Source organism: Larus michahellis, chromosome Z, assembly GCF_964199755.1.
Source record: "Larus michahellis chromosome Z, bLarMic1.1, whole genome shotgun sequence".
NCBI lineage: Eukaryota > Metazoa > Chordata > Aves > Charadriiformes > Laridae > Larus > Larus michahellis.
The window spans coordinates 78,914,894-78,941,266 of record NC_133930.1 but is presented as its reverse complement, the minus strand read 5'-3'; the positions used below and the strand labels follow the sequence as shown (position 1 = coordinate 78,941,266).

The 26,373-nt window shown below is 39.2% G+C and overlaps 2 protein-coding genes across 12 annotated transcripts in view; both read right to left on the bottom strand.

The window, feature by feature from the left end:
* Positions 1–1,968: 1,968 nt before the first annotated feature.
* Positions 1,969–14,669, bottom strand: FAM151B (family with sequence similarity 151 member B). 5 transcript variants are annotated; one of them, XM_074570336.1, is made up of 6 exons: positions 14,524–14,669; positions 14,291–14,416; positions 12,280–12,445; positions 9,464–9,681; positions 7,584–7,719; positions 1,969–5,815 (listed from the first exon to the last, which is right to left on the bottom strand). In XM_074570336.1, exons 1-6 carry the CDS (start codon positions 14,540–14,542, stop codon positions 5,665–5,667), a joined length of 816 nt encoding a protein of 271 aa, XP_074426437.1. In that variant the 5' UTR covers positions 14,543–14,669; the 3' UTR covers positions 1,969–5,664. The 5 variants fall into 5 exon arrangements, with proteins under 5 accessions (XP_074426437.1, XP_074426440.1, XP_074426438.1 ...); XM_074570339.1 differs by lacking the exon at positions 14,524–14,669 and adding an exon at positions 13,388–13,569 and having other exon boundaries at positions 13,757–14,513; XM_074570337.1 differs by lacking the exon at positions 14,291–14,416.
* A 670-nt stretch (positions 14,670–15,339) lies between these two features.
* ZFYVE16 (zinc finger FYVE-type containing 16) overlaps positions 15,340–26,373 on the bottom strand; it is a 34,778-nt gene continuing 23,744 nt past the window's right edge. For 6 of the 7 annotated variants that reach the window (XM_074571146.1, XM_074571142.1, XM_074571147.1 and 3 more), the window contains exons 11-18: positions 25,100–25,182; positions 23,063–23,167; positions 22,017–22,167; positions 20,264–20,344; positions 19,551–19,713; positions 18,610–18,715; positions 18,034–18,198; positions 15,340–17,152 (exon numbers count right to left, since the gene is read on the bottom strand). In XM_074571146.1, the coding sequence (XP_074427247.1) occupies positions 16,991–17,152; positions 18,034–18,198; positions 18,610–18,715; positions 19,551–19,713; positions 20,264–20,344; positions 22,017–22,167; positions 23,063–23,167; positions 25,100–25,182 (1,016 nt within the window). In that variant the 3' untranslated portion in view covers positions 15,340–16,990. The remainder of the gene's footprint in view (positions 17,153–18,033; positions 18,199–18,609; positions 18,716–19,550; positions 19,714–20,263; positions 20,345–22,016; positions 22,168–23,062; positions 23,168–25,099; positions 25,183–26,373) is intronic. The other variant, XM_074571148.1, reaches the window with a different exon arrangement.

The following is a 26,373-nucleotide window of genomic DNA, read 5'->3' as shown; positions in this document are numbered from 1 at the left end:
AATTCTCCTTGGTCAGATCCCGATTAAGATTCTGAATTTGCATATGCCATTTTTTTTCTGCTACAGCAATGAGAGGAATTGCAATTAGGCAGTGAAAGCAACAGCTATAATGACAGAAGGATCACTGAAAAATTCAAGGGAACCAAGCCAAAACATAAGGATATTAAAAAACAACATAAAATTGCCCCAAAAATTTAGATGTTCAAAATTCAGAAGATGAGAGTACAGTACTTTTAATTTTACTGGAAGCAAAATCAAAACCAATGCTTCCTTATTCGGGGATTTAATGAACCACCTCTGCTGTGGCAGGCCAAGGTGTCATCCTCGGCTGCTCCTTGCACCCGTCTGCCAGAAGCAACTGGTCCAGTGCGAGGGAACACAGACCTCAACACCCCAGTGCAATCTGGAGTAACTGCAGCGTGCAGTGAGTATTTTCTTTAACCATTGTACTAAAAAAGTAATAATAAGGTAATTACCGTGATTTACAGTAAAAAGACGTATCAGAAGTAGCTGGAAGATGGTAGTAACATCTCACTTCACCGCAAAGGCGTACACCAAAACTCATCCAGCAGAGCCCTAACAAGAGGCAAAGAACTAACGACTAACACAGCACCCTGGCTTGGCTGTTACGTAGCAGCTCCTGGGTTAGTACGAGATTCATAGGTAAAACTCTCAGCAAAACTGACAGTAAATATAACAAGTTAATACACAGAAGAGGAGCCTGGGCATCAGGGAACCACACTGCACGGGCAAACGGATATTCCTGCAACAACAGGTGAACAAACTAAAGAATAGAGATCTCCATGAGCATCAAAACACAACAATGAAAAAAAAATGGTTCACAATTTTAATGAAAAAAAGTATAATTAATTAGTTTTGTGGTAGAAAAAGGTTTCTGGTTAACAGAGTTTATGGAAAAAATGTTTCTTTAAACAACTGTTAAAATGCCTCCTAATATCTTTCCTTACATTAGTAGTTTTACCCTTATTAAAAGAAATACACTCTGAAAATTGGAAGAAATTTTAAATGAATTAGAAGAAATTTTAGAAGAACATTGAAACTGATGGAAAAGCTCCCTTGACTCTTGGATATAATGTAGGATGCAGTTCATAACGGGCTCTCCCTAACCTTTAAAAAACCAACCAACCCCAAAACAGACCAAACATTTTTAATTCCCCAACACTGTGATTTCTGTATTTTTTCTTAAAGAAAAGGAAGGACAGGGCCATTTTATCACAGAGTTATTAAGTGAGGTATGAAGACTTTCTGCGCAATTCACTAACTCCGTCTTCTTAATCACCAGGATCACGAGTCCCTGGTGGTGGGCTGCAGAGGTGGAGGTTTGTGTAAACCCAGTTCTGCAGGCGGGTGCTGGGAAGGTTCAGAGGCACCCTCCCTTGGCGGCTGCACAGACACTGCCCATATGAAAAAGACAGCACAGGCCAGGTGCCGAATCAAATTCTTCATTACCCAAACAAAGCACAATAAAAAATCACAGGTGAAAAGCTTTACAGTGCTCGGACTCAAACATTAAAGAGGGTTTAATGGACAGTGCAGAAATAAGTCTGCAGTAACATTAGCAAATGGCCTGGTCGCAGGCAGCTGGCTGATAAATAAAACATACAAGGGTTTAATGTCAAGGTTTTAATTGAAGACGACGACTGGCGTTTTTTGCAGTCCGAGTAGGCCAAAACTGAGTAATTCTTCACATGAATTCTGAAGGTGGAGAACTGGTTTTTAAAATGCATGTCTTTGGGGGCATTTTCTTCGATTCCACAGCGCATTTAAACAACACAAACCTCAGAGAAGCGGCTTCTGTTTTCCTTTCATCATATTTACATCTTACTGCAGGATATTATTGAGTAGTTGTGCAGGACTAATGATGTCAATTCTCTTCTGTAACGTGTTATTTTATCTATTTAGTCAGTTCCGTCAAATTCACAGAAAAACATGAGGCTTGAACTACACTTGCAGCAAATTAGAAACATTTTATTAATTGGTTAACTCCCCTGGACATCCTGAACAATATCTAATTCATTTAAATTAACAGATTTTTCATGTAACAAGGACAATTATGTCTAAAAACCTCTCTGAAAGATATCAACAGACACAAAGCAACACCGACAGAGAAAATGATTCCACAAAGAAGCAGCAGAATTTATAGCTTCTAAACATTTTAAGTACAAGGAACAGATCACTGAGAGAAGGTTTTAAAAAAAAAGACAGCAACAGCTCGAGTAACACAGACCTGCCACAGAGCCCCCTTTCCAACAGAGTAAGTAGCTGTCTCTCTTCTCCCCTTTATTATCTTACTGCCAGCCCCACAGCTAACACATCTTATTTTAGAAGGAGAGCATTTGTACGAAGACTGGCATGAAAACAGAGAAACAAATTAAAATTAATTTATTTACGTGCAAGTCAGACCAGACTGACATAAACACCACAAACGACTTCACAGGAAACTAACAGAAATCCATAGGTAGAAAATACATACAGGAGTTCAGATATATAGGAGAATCCATACAGAATAATCAAATTCACCACACAGTCAAACCTTGTCACTGCAAGCATGCTCCATATAATTCATTTCTAGCATTTTATTTAATCTAGTTTCACATGTCTTGTTGCCTTAATTATTTTTTCTTGTAATATAGATCATGTCTTCTTTTAATTTTATCTGAATACCCACATGTATTACTCACTGATATTTCTTCCATGATGTCTGCACCCTTAATACCTCTGGCTGGTATTTTTTACTTAATAGTTTAACCAGTTTTAACAATACTTCAGGTGGGAATTGGTAAGTGGGAAAAAGGTTTCCAAATAACAGAAAAGTCTGCCAGTGTGGACGCAAAAATGGCTAACAAACTGAAAGACGAAATCCCTTAAGTCAATAAATATAACGGCCTGCAACACGGAGCTGAAACAAGACCTAGGAGTCCACCCCTGCCCTAAATGTTCACATAAATTGTGGAACAAAAGGACAATGGGATACTCTTGACTTTAAATCTATTTGAAATAAATATATGGCTAGAAAGTATTGCTGCTTCTGAATGACCACCAATATCCTGAAAAGAAAGCTAGACTAAGCCTAGAGCTAGTAAAGTGATCAATAAGAATTAATGCAAAGAACTCAGTGCTCTTTAATGGCACCTTTCACTCAATAAATGAACCCGGCTACAGCAGCGTGTCCTCAAGCTATGTCCTTTATGCCCCTCAAAAGCAAATTCTGTTATCCAGGCACCTGCCTGACTCATTTTGGCTAATGCAGCTGTGTTGCGTTTGATTCCAAAAGCTGGCTGATGGCCCGAAGTGGTTCTTGTTCAATGGTATATCCCAGAAAACAAAAACCTCTGAACTATACTATTTCCTACTACTTTATTGTATGTACTATAGATTCAAAGCAATGTCTATAACCTGGGTTTAACTGGAGCTTTGGTCATTTATATATCCTGTTTTCCCTGAAAAGGAGTAAGGTGAAAGGGTCACAAGGATACCACATGATCGTATCTGACAGCACGCCTGTCATCCAATAGCTCCTGAACCTGTTCTAGTCAAAATGATCTGGGTTAGAAAAGGGTCTTCGAAGTACTTGAAATGTTTTACATAGTTATGGTCAGTTGGGAAATAGTTAATCTCGCTTCCTGCCATGGTATAGCAAAATGCACGCGCAAACTTCAAAGAAAGAGATGCTATGAAGAACTGAGAGGTCAAATCTGTTCAAGTCAGATCATGTTGTCACAGCGAACTGAAAAATACGTCATTTCTCCCCATTCATTAAGAGGAATGGCACTGACAACTTGACCTTTTGGTGGTAACTGCGATTCACATCAACTGCGTAAATTAAATTAAGTACTCTATTTAACTATTCCAAGTACAACTAGATAGTTTTTTTCCTTATTTAGAAAAAAATTTCCTATTTTTATCCAAGTATATTATATCTTATTAGACAATAAAAATGATGAAAGATTTGCCCCCCAAGAACACAAACCAATTATTACATAAACCTGCCAAAGGAGCGTAGGTCAGCAATCCTGAATTTTAATGGCTGCATGAAATCACCATATTTCAAGATTTAGGATTAAGAAATATAACTAACTTTTCTATCACAGTTGTACTAATGCTATGTAATAAGCAAAATTTGCCCTAATTAACTCTTTAGTACTAACAGCCTGGACAGTATTGTGGAAAGCATCAAAGTTCACACAACTCCTGCAGGAAGCACGTGAGAGGATGGGAAAAGGAGGACAAGAGGATGACAGGGGACAGGGTAATGCCTCTTCACAGCATCAGCTTTCATTTAGAAATCAAGATCTCCTCTGTCATTATGAAAAAAAACTTTGTAACATTTGGCAGAAGGCAACAACACACAGCTTGTGCCTCAATCTGCACAGATTTCAATATCTCTATTTTAAGGGACGCAGAAGTTAAAGATGCAAAAAAATGCTTAAAAAGGAAATAGGTTGGACTCTTCCTGCAGGTGATACACAGAGTTGCAATGACTTTACTCTCCCTCAAAGGGAAGTCCAACTTTTGAAAATTTTTGAAATTGTATTCTGAGAATTAAAAAGATGCACAAACCAGGGGATTGTAGAAAACAACTGTTCCATCACAGAAATGTACAGGTTTTGATGTAAGTACTAATCACTGTACAGCTATTTCATTCTTAGAGCCTCTGGCCTTCAGAAAGACTGCAGCAGAACATTTTACATAACTGCTGTTAAAATTTCGTTTCAAACTCTTGAAAGAACTACCACTTTTCTCTTACAAAACCCTACAGCTCTTTTAATGCTGTCTCTGATGTGTACCTCCCTGTAATCCATCGCTGTGCTCTATGTACAGGACAGGATTTTTCTTCATTTTGGGGGTTCTGTTTGCCCGAGCACCTCCTGCCGTGCAGCTACAACTCCAGCTCCTCTCACAATCCAAGGACTATGTCGCCGATGGCTCAGAAAGCATGGAGGCAAGACATGGTATGACATGCACAATTACCACATTGCAGAGAACCTGATTAGTTTTAATTCAGTAAAAATAGCCATTCTTTCTCAATGGAGTATGTAGTATCAGAGATCCCACTCTTCACATCTAGCATACAGACTCATCTGTTGACCAGGAGTGAGAACATTATCAACCGCAATGGCATTAAAAATAGTGTATCAAGATGAGCTACAAAAAAATACCCTTTGGGAAGCGCATAGTTCTGTACTTAATATGGTCTTGACTCTTGTCCTCCCCTATAAAAAGCAAAAGCAGGCTTTGGTAGAGATAGAGTGTCCCATAGACTTTGTCTTACACAAAAGCGGTTAGTAGCGAACCACCTTGGTCCAGAAATATCAGCTGGGGCCATTCTCCCCTTCAGGTGCTTGCAGGGAAGAAGTATTGGTATATTTAGGTAACGTGAGTAGCCGTTACCACGCGCCACCAGGTGAATGAGAGGGAATGTGCATACGATGAGTAAGCAGCAATTCTGACCTATTAAAGAAGACATTAGATTTCTATTTGATAAGCATTTCAATACAAGTGTTATATAAAAACTCCTCCAATAACCACGGCTGTGTTCTATACAATTCTTTTGGGAAGGAAAATGTATTTCCCTGAAAAAGAAATCTTCATGTTTAAAGAAGCTAAGTATTATAAGGTGAGAGATTGCCTGTTTTGTGTTTACTATTCTACTCCTATGGCTTTTTTGAATTCAGAATTTTGGGGCTCTAAGATGTCATAATAAACCCTACTTTTATCAAAGTTTTCTCGGATGTAAAGCAAATCTTCTACAGAATACACATCCTCCTTCCCTGTCCAAACAGTGAGGCTGTACCTATATCAAAAAAAGGGAAAAAAAAAAAAAAAGAGAGAGAGAAAGAGAAAAAAGAGTATGTTATCTTAAGATAAAGCACATACAACAGAAATACATCGCACTAATAAGCTCCTAAAAATATTTTTTTCCTCGTTACAGAGCTAAGTCACACAATTTGGCTCCAGTCAAACTTCAAGTTCTTGCTCCTAAAGCTAAACTTGCTAGAACTTCCCAAGGAGGACTGCAAAATGTTTAAGATGGACAATCGTACGCCACCCAGAACCATTTATCTGTATTCTGGTCCTTGTGTGAACTGTTGTGCCAAACCTAGCAAGGAATAAAATAAAATATCCTAGGCAGATGTCCAGCAAATGAATTTATCAGTCTGAGCATTTAAAGTTTGACAAAGTTATAAACAGTTACATGTGGAGCATTATAATAGAAAATATGAGGCAATCTCAGTTATAGCTGATTTTCATACTCCATGTTTTGTCACCTACGTGATGTGTAGTTATGCCATCTGATTAACTGAATGTAATTTCTGCACTTTTCTCATTAATTGCACAGACGTTATTGTAACTCTAAAAAAACCTGAAAAACTTCCAAGTATCATTTAAAGTTAAAAGCATTACACTCCACAATCTCCATGTGACAAATACTTAAATTTTCCCCTTTGTTTATTAAAACTGTATGTATTTCAAATACAGGTAGACCAGAATTTAGTTGCATGTCAGCAAAACTGGCTCAGCAATTTCTTTCTTCTAATCATGTCACTAGAAAAAAATCATGATTTTTATGCTGAGGTAAAAGAGAAAATACTAGTATTTCAGTGGGAATAATGCTTGTATCCAATGAGGACAAATTCGAGAATGGCACAATTCACAAGACGTACTCTTAACATAACTATATTTTGAAATTAATTTCCCAGTTTCAAATGTTCAATTCTAATTTATCTCTTGATTCACCACTATAAACAAGAAAAAAACCCTATAGTTTTTCCACTCTGTTGTCTCTAATTACTTAGAAATTTTCCATACAAGTCACTGTCCTAACATTTCCGTCTTGAGCTTTGACCGTGGTTGGTGCTTAAGGAAGAACTTTATTAAGTGCAGGTAGGCAGAGTAAGTGAAAAAGATGAGTAAAAGACAATTATATACAAAGCAGGCTTTATTCTCATTCTATTACATGTAAATAAATTTTTTCTATGAAATTGTTATGTGTTTGTAAGAACTATTTTTAGAAGGAAATATTAAGTCAGTGTTTGGAAACCATTGAATGTATTTCAAGTACATAAGCAAAAACAGCTTTGTAGCACGCTCACTGACTTCCAACCTAAAAACCACCTTTAATGTTTTTATGTCACATTATTACAGAAAATATAAATACTGAATCCAATAAAAAGTACCTATGAAGTTTAAATATTTAAATATAATTATTCCAAATTGCAACATCCAGCTACTTGGTCTATTTAACTACATTAGTCCTACAAAATGCTTATAGTGCAACTGGATTACAAACCTACACAAGATTCACTACTATAATAAGTAATTTTAGAAGAGGCTTTTGGGATTTTCTTATTTTAAAGAAATTTATAGTGACCGTTTCTGTATGACAACACAATGTAACTCAAGGAACTCAAGGAATTAAAGAACTGAAGGGATAATCTAGAAGAAAAAATATTTTCAAAGTAATTGAGACCAGCATGTACACATAACTGTGCTATATTTCATATAAACAATTATGTGCCTTTGTAATAAGGACAGCTAAAAATAAAGGCCCTCAAACTTACCTATCCGACTGTTGGATTAACCAGCACAGCTCAGATATTGACTGTCGTACTAACGCTGCTCTTACAGGGAACGTTACAGGCTGGGAAAGCGTACTGCATATCTGAGCCATCTCTTTCACCATCACCCAGTCATAGCCTACAATAAAGACCATTTGATTAAAAAGAATTCTTCACAAATACAACCTCTATAAAGGCACAATAAATTCTAAAATGGTTAGGTTGCATGGTAATACAAGAGTGAACATGGGTTTTGTGAAAGTGACATAACTCTGCAATGAAATTGCTAAATTGTTATAAATAAAAAATGTCATTGTCCCAGAGGAGAAAAACAATACTAATATGAAAAAATAAATTTACTTTGAAAATCTTTATTTCTATTAATCGCAGTGTTATTTTACATAAAGCTACAGAATGTGACATCTTCTAACGTGCAGGAAATTATATCTTTGCTCTCTCTCTTAAAAAACAGTGTTACCATTGACTTCAACATGGACCAGTTTTAACTTGAAAGTGAGCCTAAAAAATGGAAACATTTTGAAAAATTTGGAAAAAAAATTCAATGAATTTTTAAATTATAGAGAAATGAAGGATGTAAAACATTTTGAACATCAAAATTGCTAAAATTAAGCATTGTGAAACGTTTCAAGTGCCTGCTGTTGAGATTTTTACAAGCACTGAAGCTAGTTAAAACAGTATTTAATATTCTCTTATTTCTACAGGCTATGAAAGTCTTAACTTCAATAACAAAGAGTTAATATTTTTTTTCTCAAGTACTCATATGCAATTTGAAAAGACTTAAAGCACCAAATCTTAACAAAACAGATTTTGTTGGGCAAACAGCAACTTGTAGTTGAAATCAGTCAAATAAGCTGGTTTTCTTGTGTCTTATCCTTAATTAGCATCATCACAAACTGAAGTTTAGAATGGTGATAAAGTTATTTATTAAAATGGTTACTTAGTACAGTATTTCCAGTACATTATTTCCAGCAACTCTTTACTGCACTGAAAATACTTTGGACAAAGTACTATATAGTTTAATAAAATTGCTGTATAATATAAAACAAAATCCTCATGCCACAATATTAAATCTTGCTAATGAACAATCAGCGATTTAGAAAGGTGTATAATTTTGCTGTTGTGGTCACAGACAATATTAGTGGGACTACACTACTGCACACAAATGCACATGCACTGGAGTAAAACATCCTAATCAAAGCAGCTGTGAGAATTACGAGAGGAAGCCTGTGAAAAGGACCCAAAGATAATGCTTATATGTTCAGGATCTAAATTCACGTTAGGGATTAACAATAAGAAACTTCAATTAGATTCTCAAAACTGAGACTTAAAGAAGTTACTAACATCAATAAATTGGAAAATTTATTGCAAAAATTTAATTATTCAATGGAAATGAAATGTTAAAAACAATGTTGACCTACAATTTTATTTCAGTGATCTACTGCAAAAGCACACTGATAGGGTTTTAAATTTCCAGTTAATGTATTATTGCTCAGGAAACGTGCCAGAATTCCAATTACCAAACCAATCCTCATAGGATGCAGGGAGCAGACTACCTGAAACAGGGCGTGAGCAATTTGCCCCCCCAAATTCCCCAATATGTGTGAATGAGTTCAGTAACAAAATACAAAACGTTCAGTAACAACAAAAACATCAGTTTTTTACACAGTTCCGCTACAACTCAAACATTGAACTAATTGCTCTAAAACACTATCAAATATAGACCAACAAAGAAAATAATTCTTCTTACATTCACTATTATTTTCGAACGGACCAGGTGGCATGTAATGTATTTTGAATCAATTATAAAATTAATTTGGAGAAAACAGACTATGCAGTATAAGCATTAAATGTTTTATCTTTACCTTCATTGTGTTTGCCAGGGTGCCAGCCAGTTGTCCACCCCAGCGATAAGGTTACATTTGGGAAAAATGAAGTGACAGTGTCGAGGAACCCTTTTGCATCCACCACAGCACTATTTCCATTAGGTCCTGGTAGGATATCTGCATTGATCCAAACGGGTCGCCTCAACTGCTGCTCCACCTGTTCAAGAAGCTCCAAGGAAGGCCGTACAGCTTCTAGACTATAATAATAACACATGGGTGAGATGAGACACCTCATTCTGGTTGAAGATGGGAAACATACAGTATGTATGTGGATGGGTATGTTAATGACACTGTCCCTGTAAGCCAGAGAGCAAATGCTGAGGACCCTTTCTACCATAAGGTGACTATTTCTGTGGGGGTAAAGTACCGTAAGCCTCTTGTCTCCCTGCTGCCCAATATGGACTGCTTCATGGGTCTTACCTCATGGCTCTTCTAACTCCAGACCTGTTAAGACTTCAATGTTATTGAACTCTTAGGAAGGATTTTAATTAAGGAAGCCACTGCAGGCTCCGACACTTTTGCAGTGGTTGTTTCCATGTTTCCACAGCTCAAAAGCCGTGGCATAGTACTGGCAGCATGAAGAATTCTGCCCACTGGGTGTTCATCCTACCGCTAATTATTAAGTCTGAGATGTAGTCACTTGAGCAACCAGCGTAGCACCACTTGTAAGCATTTAACAAAATATCTTAAGTCACATATTCTCACTATTCCCTCAAATCAAAAGAAAAGGCATAACTAGAAGGCAAACAATAACCTTTCTCTATCCACCAAAACTTTTGAAACAGCAGTATTGTGGATGGAAAGGAAATGTGGAATAATGGGGAAAAGGAATAAATGCCAAGAAAGTATTTTTTTCTCTCACAGCAAATTAATTAACATTCTATGTAACATTCAGGAATTTTTAAATTCCTGAATCATTACGGTCAGAGTTGTGATATCCTTACTAATACCTGTGTTTTCTCCTGCAAGTCATGAAAAGCTCAGAATAAGCCATCTTCTAGCTTTTCCTCAAAATTTTGCAGCGACCTGATACCGAGCTGAGCCAACAGAAAATTCTTTGTGCTGCTCTGCAGGGTTAGTTTCCCTGTTCAACATCCTAAACTGGTCCCTCCGGGTGTCGCGGGAGCACCAGGAAAAGCAAGGGGAAGAGAAGGCACTATGAAGAGCGAGGAGAGGATCACAACTGGTAGAGCTTACTCAAACATGGGCCACAAGCTACATGCTGCACAGATGCCTGTTCGAACAGCAAAGGTGATGGTTAATTAGTACCATCTCTTCCCAATTCCCAGGCCATTGCATCTCCCACCTGCTACACCAGCGCTGATGCTTGCCTTAGCAGCAGTGTGTGTGTGTTCAGGGATGTAAAGTGGTAAACAACTTTTCTCATTGTTTTGTAGGGGTGGTTCTGTACCAAGTGATTTCCTAACCTAGCTCATGATGAGGTCAGATGAATTGTGTCAGGATTTGTGGCCACACGTGGGAATGGCAGCCAGCTGGTACATTAGGTTATCTCTAAAGCGAAAAAGCACCCTGGGCTGCCTGTGTTATTTCCTGTGAAAAGTCATTTTGTACATTTTAATTTTTGTCTTGTTGAGAAAGCTGCAGAGTGGCAGGAATTCCTCTCAATGTTTTCAGTCAGCATTAGCTCAAGTCTTCTTCGAGAAAAGCTAGTGATGGCTTGAGTTAACATTATTCGCTTAAGTATTTCTCACATTGTCTGAGGCCAGAATAGATGGCATTTTCACATATACAAGGGATTGTGAAAGCCAGTGGAATACCTTCCTTTTTACTACAAAGCACAAAATAATGGAAGTAGAAAAAAGCCCAAAGCAGCATCTCTTGAAACAAACAAAAAAAACCAAACCCAAACTCCAGACAGCACTGTTTTTATTGCACAGCATTTGGAAAATTCAAACGTATTGCTGACTCCATGCTGAATGACTCTGGCATTTTAGAAGTGGGACTCTGAAGTCCTTTTGCAGAATACATTCATTCCTGCAGATAAAGCCAGCAGGAAATGTGATTATGGGGTCAATCATGCTGACAGAGTAGAAATACACAAAATAATTCTTATTAAGTGCTGTTGAAATAATCTTCAAAACTTCAGCAACGGTATCCAAAGGAATATTATTCAAAAGAACATCATAATCTCTATCACTCATTTGACTATAGCTGCACTGTGTGCTTGTATTTTTAAAATGCATTTATGCAATTAGACTTTGATAATGCAACATAATTTTAAAAACCTTTTTTTAAATGACTGCACTTGTGTGGAAATCCCATGTGGAAAAATAAGAGGCAGATGTTTTTAAATTAATTTAAACACTGACTAAAATGAAAGGAAAAAAACAAACCCCAAAACCAAATAAACCCAAACAAATGTCTACTTCTCTTGTCCTTGCCATTCTCTGTCCAGGCAGAGATTTACAGGTTTTGTTAACAATAAAAGGACTTAACCTGCCCACATTTTTTCGCAAGCAGAAAACTCACAGGAGCTTCCCAGATAGGCATTATCATTTCAGTTTTCTCTATCGAAAGCTTTGCTCAGTAGCAACTTGGTAACAAATTCACTGAATATAAAATAATTATTTGTAGTTTAAAACACTTTTGAAGCTTTTACTCTTGAAATGCATTTGGTTATACCGATTACGTTTCACTGCATTTTCTGTTTGGGAAGGAATGCATTACACGATAAGAAAAAGGTTGGTCTAACATCGCTAAAAGATAGTGCTACCTGTAAAATTGTTACTTAGTCAGAACACAAAGAATATAAAAATCTTTTTGTCTTGAGATACCTCTTAAAATCCAGCTTGATGCCTTTATTTGTGTCAACAACCTCTTTTAGCCATTCCTGCAATGTGTTATCGCTGTCTGTTTCAGGTGGGTGAGCCATGATAGGATCTCCATTTCCTCCCAAGCCACCACGAAGAAGAACATCTGCTTCTATCATGTGAACATCACCTGTTGATTTAAAAAAATGAATGCTCTAACAGAAGCAAATCCAATAGTTTCACTATTGCTCCACTTCAGCGTCACAATTACAGGGCAAGTCTTTCCACACTGGACTCTGCACACTTAGATCTCACTCCACACTCTCCACAAAGATCACCCAGTATGAGCCGCTATCTGCAAAGCAAGAGATGCATTTCTTTGGGTACTTTAGTCAATAAACTCTAGAAATCTACAAGCACATGAAAACTGATTTTTGTAGACACATTTGGCCAAGTAATCACTTTTTTTTTTCAGAGGAACAGCAAAATTAATATCCAAAATGTGAATCCACTCTTGCTAAATTTCGAATCTTTTCCTCTTAAAACAGGGCTCCGGACAGAGTCTTTTAGGAAAAGGCGACCAGAAGATTTTAACACTGGCAGAGACTGAGTACTCTCCTTGTCTCACTCTCAAAATCGACAAACCCATATGAGCCAAAACTTTAAAAAAAAGTCAGCCAGCCAGCCAGAAACATATGCCAGGAAAACAGTAGCTAAAACACACGACAAATGAGTGGAAATCTTAGGAATGCGGCAAGCTCTTGAAAACAGCTTCCTATGGTGAGAAGCATTCGAGAGTCTGGGCAGTACTACTAGCTTTGCAGAGAATTCAATGTATACTGAAATAATAATAAAAAAGGTAATAATTATACAGCCAATAGAAAGCAAACTACATATAAAATTACATAAATAAATTTACTATTTCCCCAATATTCACATACATTAAATTAAAATTCCCTAAAATAAACTGCTCACAAATAACCTGAAATACCTTAATCATCCTAAACTAAATAGGGGGGGAAGTAATAATAAAACTGTTCTATAGAATACAAGAAATATTACCCAACATTACACAACTTCATACTAAAAAGACCTGGAAGAAGAAGATCCATCCATATACGGTCAAAACTACCTGGGAATCCTTAACTGTTTCAGGAAGACAGGGCAAGTTTTGCAGCAGAGCGCTGACAAAACCATTGCGAGCAGCGATCCTCACCGCGCTGCAGCTGCTGCTCTCGGGCAGGCACCCAGGGCAAAGCCAGCCTGAGAGGTACGGCAGGTTCCCCTGAGGTTGTGCTCCACTGCCCGCTGTCCCTGTAACAGCACTGGTACTGAACCTCATCGGAAGGAGGGATGGAGGGAGGAAGGGGAGGATGGAGAGGGGGAGGATGGAGAGAGGGAGGGATGGACAGACAGACTTCTAATCAGGTCATTTCCATTTTCTGTTTTCCAGAGCAGATCCACAAGCAGAAGTGTCAGCAGACTGGACAGGGTGACCTACCATGAGATGAAACTGGAAAGAACAGGGCCGACTTGACCACTGCTGCCCAGGCTGGCGTATGAGGGATCTGTGGTGGGTCCTCAGCACAACCACATCACAGACAACAGTTTTGTCTGCAGCAGGCGGCTTAGTGTTCCCCTGTGCCAACAAATAAACTGGACAGCACTCCAGGCAATCTTAGCTCCAGTGTGTGAAACCAGAAGACTCCTTACCCACGGCTCTGGTCTGCTGACAGGGGACGACAGGCTTTGTTAATATGAAGGCCTGACCTGAGAGAGGGCCTGTACGCCTGGAAGTTGGTTGTCTTTTTACAACTAAACAAGTTTGTCTGCTGAAAGGGTATCACCTCCACGCCTTGTCCTGCTGGCCCGGTGGCCCGCGGGGGCCGGCGGCCGTCACGGGCTGGGGCTCGCCTGGAAGACAAACCGGGATGGCCTCACGGCCCCACCGGGCCGCCTCCCTCCGCCAGCCCCCCGACGTCGGGCCGAGGCGGCCGCCCGGAGGCACGGCAGGCCGGCTGCGGCTCACACTTACTTCTGGCGGCCTCCCCGGCCCGGGCCTTGCTGTTGGCGGCGTGGAACCACCTGATGGCCGCCGCGTCTCTCGCTCGGATGCGCCGCCGCCTCAGAAAGTGATCCACCGCCGCCTCGCTCCAGGCGCCTGCGACGGCGCCAAGGGAGACCTCCCCTCAGCACCGCCGCTCGGCGGGACCGGACCGAGGAGGAGGGGAGGGGAGGGAGGCCCGGTCCCCGCCGCGCAGCTCTTACCCTGCGCCTCGTCCGCCATCTCCTCGCCGGACCCCGCCCCGCTGAGGCGGGCGGAGCGGCGCCGGCGGCCGGGCTGGGCCCCGCGGGGCGGCCGGCGCTCTCCGGACCGGGGGAGTGATAGCGACGGGTTTTCGTACCGGCCGGTGAGGCGATGGCCGCGGGGAGTGTTTCCGCAGGAAGCGGAACGGGCGGGGAGCTCCGGCCGGGCAGCACCGCCATAGCCCCAGCGTCCGGCACTGCGGCAGGAAAAGGGACGGGCAGGAGAATGAGAGTGGTTTGGGTTGAAGAGACCTTAAAGACCATCCAGTTCCACCCCCCTTCCGTGGGCAGGGACACCTCCCACTGGACCAGGCTGCTCAAAGCCCCGTCCAACCTGGCCTGGAACACCTCCAGGGATGGGGCAGCCACAGCGTCCCTGGGCAGCCTGTGTCATCACCCTCACACTCAAGAATTGCTTCCTGACATCTAATCTAAATCTACCCTCTTTCACTTTGAAGCCATTAGCCCTTGTCCTGTCACTACGTGCCCTTGTAAAGTGTCCCTCCCCAGCTTTCCTGTAGCCACCTTTAGGTACTGGAAGGCTGCTGTAAGGTCTCCCCGGAGCCTTCTCTTCTCCAGGCTGAACAACCCCAGCTCCCTGAGCCCATCCTCACAGCGGAGGGCCTCCAGGGCTCAGAACATCTCCACGGCCCTCCTGTGGACTCGCTCCGCTCCAACAGGTCCATGTCTTGGAACAGGTCCAGGCTCCCCAAAACACTGCAAAGACCAGACACATCCACCAAGAAGTTGTCTTTTTTTTTTTTTTTTTTTTTTTTTAAATAACAGTGATAAGATATCAAGCATTTTAGTTAACTTTCCTCATGATCATTACTTAAAGGAGTTAGTAGAGGGCGAGTGGCAGCTGTTCCTTTGGTTACCCCCATGGCCTGGCCCACACAGTTCAGGGTACAACAGCCACCTCCGACCCCGCCACAGTCCTTCGCTTCTGTTCAACCCTTCGCTGTTGCTTCTTGGCTGTCCGGCTGCAGCTTGTTTTCAAGCAAGGACACGGTTGTTCATACTGCATATGGTGTGGTCTTCATCTCTTCTCCAGGACTGCAGGTTCTCTGAAGAAGTCACGTTAACCAGCTCAAACGCAGCCCCAGTTTCCTCCTGGGTCAGGATCTTGAAGCCTGAACCCTTCTAGAACTGGTATTTTAAAGCACAGGTAACAGCAGAGCGGATTAGGTTAAGTTACAAATTGTTTTTGATACAAAAACAGAAAATATCCCCTTATTAGCATCAAGAAGGCATCCAAGTTTAGTCTCATTACAAAAATGGTACCAGCATTTTTACTAAAACAATATAGATCCTGTATGTATTTAGTTTTGGTTCTGTTCTTGATAAACAGTTGTGTGACAGTTACCAAACCCCAATTATGGTTCATTGAACCTCAGTACAAATCACATGCATCACAAGTACATAAATAGATCTTAATGACCCAATATCAAAAATACGTAACTATACATGAACTCAGGTATACTAAAAATCAATCTGTTCATGAAAATTCACACTTAATACATCAATTCTCCCTGAAAGTAAAGGTGGCTACTAAGAGGTGGCAAAAGCAGTAGACAGGAGCAGAAAAGATATTGCAGAATTCTGGTCTGACTTATTGCTACATGTAGATTACATCAAGGGTAATCTGTTTTTTATTAATCCTTTAAAGGTCAAATTGTATCAGGACTTCTGAACACAGACTAAAGAAAAAAAAAACAGCATTTATAAAAATAGCATCCATTTAAGTTAGATAAATCCTTATAAATACAAGAAAAGAAATCAGTTGTTCTATAAAAAAAATTAATTCAGAGCATATGTTCCTGAAGCACCAGCATAATACTCTAATGTTAAGGACTTCAACTACAACATCTTCATAAACAAACCTGCAAAATTCTTCCTTGTGCTGACCATAACAAGTGTCAGAAGGTGTGCACTTATAACTGACACATGAAGTTTGCAGTCAGCTACAGATCTTGTATTTGAATCTCAAATGGCAAGAAAACAGTTTTGTGCCAGCTTCTACTTCAGTGTTTTAGCTCATTTGCACATGCAAAGCACATGCTTCAGACAGAAATTAGATCTAACCACAGCAATTTTCAGTAACACATTTATCTGAATTTAAGAGGCAAGATAGTATGGCTTAAAGTTACACTACATATAGAAAATGCTACAGCTGTGTAAAGAGGTAACAAAACCTGCCCTCTTCTGCACCAGTATTAAGTGTAAACTTTCAGAACTTTAGGAAACATTACAAACTACAATTCTTTTGTGGTAGAGTAACCAGAAAGGACTTGAGGGTTTTAAAAAACAGCCTGAAAATCTATTAAAACATAACAGGTTTAGTAAGTTCAACATTTTTAGTGTTTGTAGCATTACAACTTTGGTGTTCAGATCTAGCAAATCAGTATATTGCCTGTAATCAGCCTCATCAAAACAGATGTTCTATAATGAAAAATATTAATTCCATTTTCAATGGTAGACTTGTGGGATCTGACATCCCACCGTGAATCACAGGAATCAGAGCACTGTCCAATTCATTCAGATAGTTCTGTGGAAGAAGGTGACCTCCAGATCCGGCTAAGTACTCAACCTAGAAGGAAAACACATTAATGTTGATACTAACATTTTTTTTATCAACACGACAGCGCAAAAGTGTAGTATCTTGGTAAAACAGTATTTCAGCTAGCATGAAGTAACAAAATAACATTCAAACACTGGGAGCTGGATGGTCTTTGAAGCCAACCATGAATGATTAGGCTTGCCATCAAGAAGCATGCAACATTCCGCATAGGTTTACAGGGACACGCATCCTCTGTTTCCCACACTGCTTCAGTCCGATACCCAGGAGTGATGTGATTGTGTCCTAGTATCACAGTTGCTATTAATTTCAAAATATACTACTGAAAATTGGATTTTCAGGACTGTATTTCCAGCTTCTCTCAAAAAAAGCTGAGGAAGTGTAACACAGAACACCTTCAGAGGCAAGGAACTGAACTGTTCTACAGTTTTGTGATCTTTTGAGGGGCATCGCATGCTGGAAAGCCTTGCCTTCCCTCTCTTCCACTGTCAGCTGGGTAGACCTGTCCTTTTCTGCTGTACGGATTTTGATGCAAATATCCCTTACGGAACTACATTAAGGAGCAAAACCATCAGTAATTCGAGAAACGCCTCAGAAAATTAGCCCTACGATTCTCTAAATTGACTCACCTTGGAGGCAGATGACTGCCAGAGAGAGTTAGAACTAGGGAAGGACTGACAGCTTACTGCAAGCAGCTACTAGGGAATTTGGGCAGAATAGGGACTATTCCTTTCAAGAAAAACTAGTCATTAAGACAGTTTCTTCATGAAATTCCATCCTCAGTCTGGATCTGGGGTAGGGCAAAAAAACTAAAAGCTTTCAAAAAGAGATCCAAGGTCTTTACAAGAAAGAGATTTCAGTTGGAGTGTCTGCAATAAAAATTGAAAGATTACCATATCTGAGTCAACAGAAACTCTTAGGCCTATTTTATTCATCCCATTATTTTTCAAGGTTTTAAGGTGTCGGCAAAGAGCAGTACTGCAGGCGATAGCAATCTCTTTAGCAAACTGGTGAGGAACAGGACTGGATAGTTCACGGTCCTTTAGAAAATAGTATACCTGAAATTATAGAAAGGATAAGGACAGTCAGCAGCCTGGTTGTATTGAAAAATAAGGAAAAGAATAGTTGAGTACACACACAATGCAGAACAGAGCAAGCTATAATGCTTGTTTGCCGGCAAAAGTATTCTAGTATTTCATATACTCAATCAAAATACTTAAGTGGCCGTGAGAATATCTGGAGTATATCTTTATAGAGTTATCAATGCTAAGAGGCTTTTAGTCTTTTTCAGATGAGAAAAATGAAAAGCATGTAAACTTATCAAAGAGCTACTGAGAACATTCTGCCTATCAGTATGGCTGTACATCAAGTAAGTTAGTTTCTTTAGCAGTATCACTTAGTATGATCACTTCACCACTTAATTGTTCTAAAAGTAACAAAAAGACTCAAGAACAATGTAGTTTACTAACTTCGGTACACTTCATAACTCTTCCCTCTCTTTCAAAGTCTCTGCCTTGTGGTACTTTTTCACTCTGTGTTCCTTCCATTGGTTTTCCATCGATTGGGCTTAAAGTTCTATGGAACATAATGTTATGGTTAATAATTACAACAAGGTTTTATGATTTAGATTGAATAACTTGTATGAAATAACATTTACCCCTCCTTAAATGCTATTTGAACAGCTTTACAAGAAAATGTAATACAAGACTTGTACCCATGAAAATACAGATGCTACAAAAAGAAATATCCTGAACAGAAAACAAACAACACTTAATAAAAACCTAACCTTACAGGTTTAAGAAGCTATAAACCACCTTCGGTAAAGACACTGTTTGTTGTAACTGGTCAGAGAAGCCACAGAAAATGGTATACCAAGTCAAATGCATGGTGTGAGAAACAACTTAAGATGAGACAAGTTCTGAGTTAGTACAATTTAAGTTTGAAACTACATAAACAAGCATTCAAATCACGACCAATAAAGATGTCTTGCACCTCCTTTAGCTTTGTTGAATGCTGGCATTCCAAGCAGTGAATGGCCAAGGGCAGTTCTACGCACTTCCAACATCCCCCTGACAAAGAACCTTAAACAGATTAATTGCATCCCCACACAAACTCATTACTGATTTGATAGAGGACTTTCAAAGGGAAGTGAGGATTCATGCACTTTTCCTGTCAACTTTTGAACAGAGAAAACTGTATTAAATTTTGGTGAACTACAAGCAAAATTGTTCTGTTGGTGACATCTAGAGGATTGCAGGTAGTTTACTGTTCTATCCCCTTTCAAGTTTTAGTATCAAGTACTTTCTTTCAATAAAAATACCCTTAGATTAATTTCAAGAAATTAAAGGCGGATATTTGAAAATTGGGAACAAGAATTCTCCAAGATGTTTTGCTTTGGTAATATGTTTACCTTTTGTTTGTTTTCTCTTCATTTTCTACCCAGCAAATATCTACATATTCTTTTATGTCTCCTGTATCCGTTTTGCCACAAGTTATTTTAAAGTCCTTCTTGTCTCTTAATGCCTGACGTAGGTTTTCCATTGTTTCTGGTGTTATTTGTACCATTAATCCATCTAGAAGAAAACCAGTTAAAATTCCAACTTATCTACAGAAAGAGTAGCACAGCTTTTTAGTAGAATCTTGGCTTAAATTCTAGTGGGACCAACCCTCTCCTACAGCTCGTTAATAAAGGCGCATCAAATGGACTCCACCACCCAACTACACCATTAAGTGTTACATGAAAGAGGAAGTAATGAAAACCTTTCTTGTCAACAGAACTAAGACTGAAAGATCAATCTTTGATTAATCTTAGAAGTTTTTTTGCATGTCTGTGATAATATATGTATTTCATGAATACGGCAACGAAAACAGTTCCAGATGTAGGCAGCTGTAAAGGAAAGTCAAAGAGACTTGCACTGACTAAAGCAAAATATGTTAAAAAAACCAACTTAGTATCTTTTAGGTGAACTAGCACGTATTTTCCATACAGCATTTGTTTGCAATAGTTTTTATACAAAGTTAAAAATCCTGAAAAGACAAAGTTTAGCTTACTGAGAATAAAGATCCTGCACAAGACTGCTTCTATTTTTATTTTTTTTTAAAATTTTTTTCTAAAATTCTTACCTTCAACTATACTGGATTTAGCTAAAAATCCTGAAGATGTTTTTAAGGCTCCATTAAACACCACAAAACTTGCACCCGTAACTAGAAAAAGTAGGAACAAAGTGAGTACCACTCCATATCACTCAAGTTTGTCATTACTAACATTTAATTTGCATTCCCTTTCAAAAAGGCAGGCAAAAAAAGGTACTGCTATACTGAAAGTGCTAACAGAAATCCCTTACTGGCAGGACTGTATGAAACATAACTCTCTAAAGAGAGAAGAATTTTTTCCAATCAGACCTTGGCAAAAAAGACCAGCTTTGTTAACTTATTTTCTGAATACATACAATATCCTTTTAAGGTACTGGTGGCAAGCCAACACAGGCAAGCCAGAAAAGCTCCATGTACGAAAAGGAGAAATAGTTGAAGAAACAGTGGTATGGGTTTTTAGACATGCCGCTCAACTGTTAAATTTAATTTATTTACAGAAGATATTCCTGAAGTTTTAGATAATTTTCAGAGGTACTAAAAGCAACTGGAAGCAAAGACAACATAAGTGAATTTCCATGCACACAGTGCTTCAAACAAGAACATGCTAAGTAGTTATGCTTAATGAAGCACAGAACAACATTTCAAGTTGACACTAGAGGTGGTAAGAGTACACACATATCAATCTGGAATTCCCCCCAGACTAACAGGCCTTTTTGAGAAGCATGCTTTATGAGCCCAGACATGCTGCCACGCTGCACAGCTGTATTACTTTCAGAACCTAAAGGGTACCCTCTACACTCTTCTCTGCACAGGTGGTTGCTATCAGTTTGCTAGGTGTTGCTCACTGTTACTGTATTTCTATACACTCGGTTATTGAGACTATTTGTTTACGTGCGTAAATACATTGCCCAATTCACATGAATATTAAATTTAGATTTTGAAATATGTAAAGAATCTGTCTGAAAATATAAGTTATATTAATAACATTCTGGAAACAAGGAGGAAAAAAGTATTAATCTCCCTTTAATGTGACATTTGTAAAAGGTAGCTAAGTGTTGACATAAACCAGCAACATTTTATTTTGCATTTAGAATCACCGAATCTTCACGGTTGGAAAGGACCTTTGAAATTGAGTCCAACCATACATACACAAAAAAACCCCTACAATCTCTGCCACTAGAGCATGCCCTGAAGTGCCACATCTAGACGTTTCTTAAACACCTCTAGGGACGGTGACTCAACCACCTCCCTGGGCAGGCTGTTCCAGTGCCTGACCACTCTTTCAGTAGAGTAGTCCTTCCTAATATCTAATCTAAACCTCCCCTGCCGCAGCTTCACACCATTTCCTCTGGTCCTGTCATTATTCACCTGGGAGAAGAGGCCAACACCCACCTCTCTCCAACCTCCTTTCAGGTAGCTGTAGAGGGCAATGAGGTCTCCCCTCAGCCGCCTCTTCTCCAAGCTAAACATGCCCAGCTCCCTCAGCCTCTCCTCACATGCCCTGGTCTCCAGACCCCTCACCAGCCTGGTCGCTCTCCTCTGGACACGCTCCAGCACTTCAATGTCCCTCTTGTACAGCGGGGCCCAGAACTGGACACCGTACTTGAGGTGAGGCCTCACCAGTGCCGAGTACAGAAGCAATTTAAATTGCTTTGCTGCTTGAATGCTGAACTTTTTGTCTCAACCACTTACTGGGAATACAGATTTTTCCTTACAGCCTAAAAGCGAACTAATTTCTCCAGAAATGTGATTTTTCTCCCTAAGCCAAATTAGACAAGCTTACCTTTCCTGGGATGTCCAGTAGCACTGATTGCTTGTGTGTGATAGAGGCCATGCTTATTCTGCACACACACTAAGTGAGAATCTGCTTCAGTATTAAAACTTGCTCCAATACTAATTACATGTTCATTAGAAGAATTTATCACCTTCATTACCTGCCAACACAAAATTTGGCATTAAACTGACAAATCTCACTTCACAATATTCACTTTAAAGACACGACATTAGAAAAATCCATCTCTCAAAGCAAATCCCAAGAATTATTCACATAGTTAATTACAGAGAGTTTGAACAATGCAGTTTACCATGACAGGCTGGACCAACACTAAGCATGATAAAAATACTACTTCATTTGAGAAGGATAAGTAAGTCTGAGTACCTACCACTGGACAATGCAGAATATCAGCTGTACGGATTTTGTTGGTCTTAAGGCTAAAATACCCATTAAGCCTCATGCAGTTTACTATTCAGGGGATTTTTTTTGTTAAAGCTGAAGTAAACAAATTGTAATAAAAACTACACTGGCAAGAAAGATTTTTTTATTTTCCCCAAGTTTTACGCAAACCACCATCATCAGGAAATGTGTAAGAGAGAATCCTTGAAAAGACATGCTAAAAGATTTTGTAGAAACTGTTGATTTTTCTGCATTTAATAGGTATCCTAAAGCTCAGCTTTTCACTCATCATTATCCACCTTCCAACATACCCAGGAAGAAGGAAATGTGTGTTCAGATAATTCCATGCCCTCCCCCCATCACATGCTTACATCAGTTTGAAGTTCAAAGAGCCTACTGCACAGCAAATAGCAAAGTCATCTAGAGAGCTGATATCAAGTGGAGAATTCACTTGCAGAACTGCCTGGAAACTGATTACAGAATAAAAAAATTACAGCCTCTAAGAACCAGCCCCCCTATCCTTTTTTTAAAAAAAAAAAAAAAAAAAAAAAAGAAAAAAAAAAAGGAGCTCATGTGAAAGATGTGACTGATATTATATTAAAAATAAAGACTAAAGCAGTGTATATTAGAAAGCTAATCAAGATGATTTTACTCACCTCATTATACTTCCTTAGGGGTATTTTAATACAGCTTCTACCCATTTCCACATGAACAAACAGGTTGTCTATAGTATGCAAAGTATACTGATAATTTCTAAGGTCCTGTAACAGATGACGTTTTTATGTTAGCGGACAATTAAGTATCACTTTCTTACCTTTTATAACAAATATTATTTAACTAAAGTACTTTACATACATCTCTAACACTTCTAAAGAATAATGACATTAAGGGTTGCTAAAGACTTTTTTCCTGCTATGATGTAGGCGAAGGGTACCTTAGTGAATATATAAACAAATATATAGCACTGACAAGGTAGCTCTATTTACTAGTGGGTTATTTAGACTATGGCTACTTTATGCATTTTAGGATCTTACAGTGTTTTAGGTAATAAAATACTTCAACACCTTCCATCTCTGACAGAAAGGCAAAGCATGGAAGACCGCATATAGCTTTTTTCCAGGCTCACGCTCTGTCTCTTACAGCTCTAACTTCTTGAGCTATAGCTTGAATACGGCACTGTTTCTCATACCTTGCTCTGACAGAAGTTATGATCTATTGTACGATCTATGATACGATCTATCATCTCAGCCACTCCTGCAAAATTTTCCTATTCTGTTTTATTCCAGAAGAACATTAGGTGTAAAATGGTCTCATTCACCTTTACTAACGCAGCTAAGAAAGGTTACAGAAGGCTCTTGTCATCAGCTGAGACAGGTAATCACAGCTGTAGCAAGAAGGGTATTTATGAATAGATCTCTGCATCAAAAGATTCAACTGAGCTGGCATTGTTTTAGCAATATGAAGGATACACATCACAGACGGCCTTTGCCTTCATCATTTACCACAACTTCAGTCACTTGTGCGGTACGAGATTTTATATGATCTTTAATTGAGGATTTGCACCGTGTGTAGTTAAAAATGTAATAACTGCAAAATGTTCTTTTTGATATCTTACAAATGCATCCTCCTGCTGCATCAAATAAGGTAGTCCTGCCAAGGAGCACATGCTCCCACTGCCTGCTTGAAGCTACATTACAAACACAGCTATGAAGGAGAATCGGAGTAACTCTAACCCAGCTTCATATAAACTCCACAGAAGTCGCCTTCCTCAAAGTCTGAAGATGCAATTCCACATTGGTACTGGCACTTCACCAGTCAGGCAGGGAGCTGGCTCATGGAATTAAAATGTAAGATTCCTCCATTTAGAAAAAACACACTGTTTTTCAGATGGTGCAACTCTTCTGATTGATACCTTATGTGATGACATGGACATCAACAGCGGCAAAAAAGAAAAGAGGGGCCAAAGACTGCAGTTTCATTTCAGCTGTAACAGTCTCTAGACTTATAAGAGAGGATTTAGCGGTCACCTAAATAATACATGCAATTCTCTCCACAGCCTCACAGCACTTTTCATCACAGCATTAACGGTAAATTCTATCTAAGTATTAGAAGAAGGTTACTGGTCAGGAATACAGGCTTACTGAAGTTTAAATCAAATTATTTGAGTAACAGAGAAAGAACTTCCTCAGTGAATGGCATAAATTCCAGCCCTGACTTACTCTGACAATTCTGCCAAAAATCAAAGTTCTTCACATAAGACAGACTAGTTAATTGTGTTAAGATTATGTTTGTGTGACAAAGTAATTACTGGTACAGTTAGACCACAGCATCTGCCTGTCAACTTTCAGATTCAAAAAATATTACATTTAAGACTAGAATTCTTGCACCACACCAATGCTTGAAAGAGAAAAATGCAACTGAACAATTATTAACAGCTTGAATGTAAATGTCAGCATTTTCCTTATTCATTTAAAGCCATTTCTTAATACCAGAACTAATGCATAATGATGTAATGTGAAAGACATAGCTTTCCTGACTCACATATAAATACTCTTTGGTAAGGAAGTTTCAAGTCAGGTATGAAGAACAAAGATATCAGCCCTTTGCGAAAAATAACTCTTTCAAGAATAGTTTTGAGGATATTTTATACAATCTAAATTACAACACGAAAAGAGAATGAAACATTTACTCACAACAAGCAGATTCATAATTGTGTGTCCTATCTCTCCAAACAGTGGCTTCCGGTGCCTGAAACTTACTACAGGAGTCGGATATGCTAAGATGAAGGAAGGAAAAAACAAAAGGTCACGTTTACCTATCAACAACTGTAAGATTTGCTAATCCAAGTATTTATTTTTATTTTCAGCTATAGCCGATGTTTCTTATCTCAGTCTCTGACCAGCCAAAGGAACTACAGCCCCTCTCTGATTCTCTGGTACAGGCTGTCCTTCATCCCACTGCATGGTTTCCCCACCCATGGTTAAATCCTACTGCAATGTCGCTGCATGGAGTCACTCTCGGGCAGCAGTAATTTTGTGTCAGAAACTTGTTGCTGCTTTGGTATGCTTTGACAGCTATGTTTCTTGCAACAGGTGATCTGGGCAGAAACATCCTGGGTTGAGTCTTTGGGTGACCAGCTGTGGGAGGGGTTGCAAGGCTTTGTAGTTGCTTGAATAAGAATACCATACAGGTTAACATCTGCTTCTTTGTTAATGCTGCAATACAAAGTGAAGTACCACTTCGTACAGATAAGCAAGAATAGAGTGAGTGAGGATGTTCATACAAAGTAACATGCTTTAAAGTCCCATGGCTGCAATGGGAAACACAGGCAGATGGAAACTAGGGAAGACAATGAAAGGCAGGAGACCACCGGATACAGTATGAAGCTGTTTGAAAACAAGACAGGTAACACAGCAAAGTCAGGACTGCTAGGCCAAAGATGCAAAATTGGTTAAAAAAAAAAAAAGACAAGTAGTTTGTTAGGAGAAAGAAGAATGACAAAGAAGCTACCACCCATGTCAACATGCAGTCAGAAGCCTGGCCAGTAGAAATCTGCTATTGACTCAGGAAATCCATGAACAAGTGGCTGATACGTATTTATGGACTGGAAGCTTCTAGAATAGTAGGCTTATTTAGCAAAAATGCATTGAAGTGAGGAAAGCTGTCTATGACCCCTTTTTTAATTCCATTCCACTTAAGTAACTGCTGCATGCTGCACCTTATCTGAACTCCTGCTCTCTAGATCATAAGCAGCAGTGCAACAGGAAACAAATCAGCACCGATATCACTGAAGTAAATGCCTGCGTTACTCAGGTAAGTACACAAGCAACTCTACAAGGCATTTAGGACAGTATCTGCTTTCAGGTCTTGCTCAAGCTAGCTTTATCTGCTCTTCAAGGCAATGGGAATCTGCATAAACGCTTTCGTTTGGTGAGGCTGGAGCAGAGTCAGCATACACCTTGTTGTC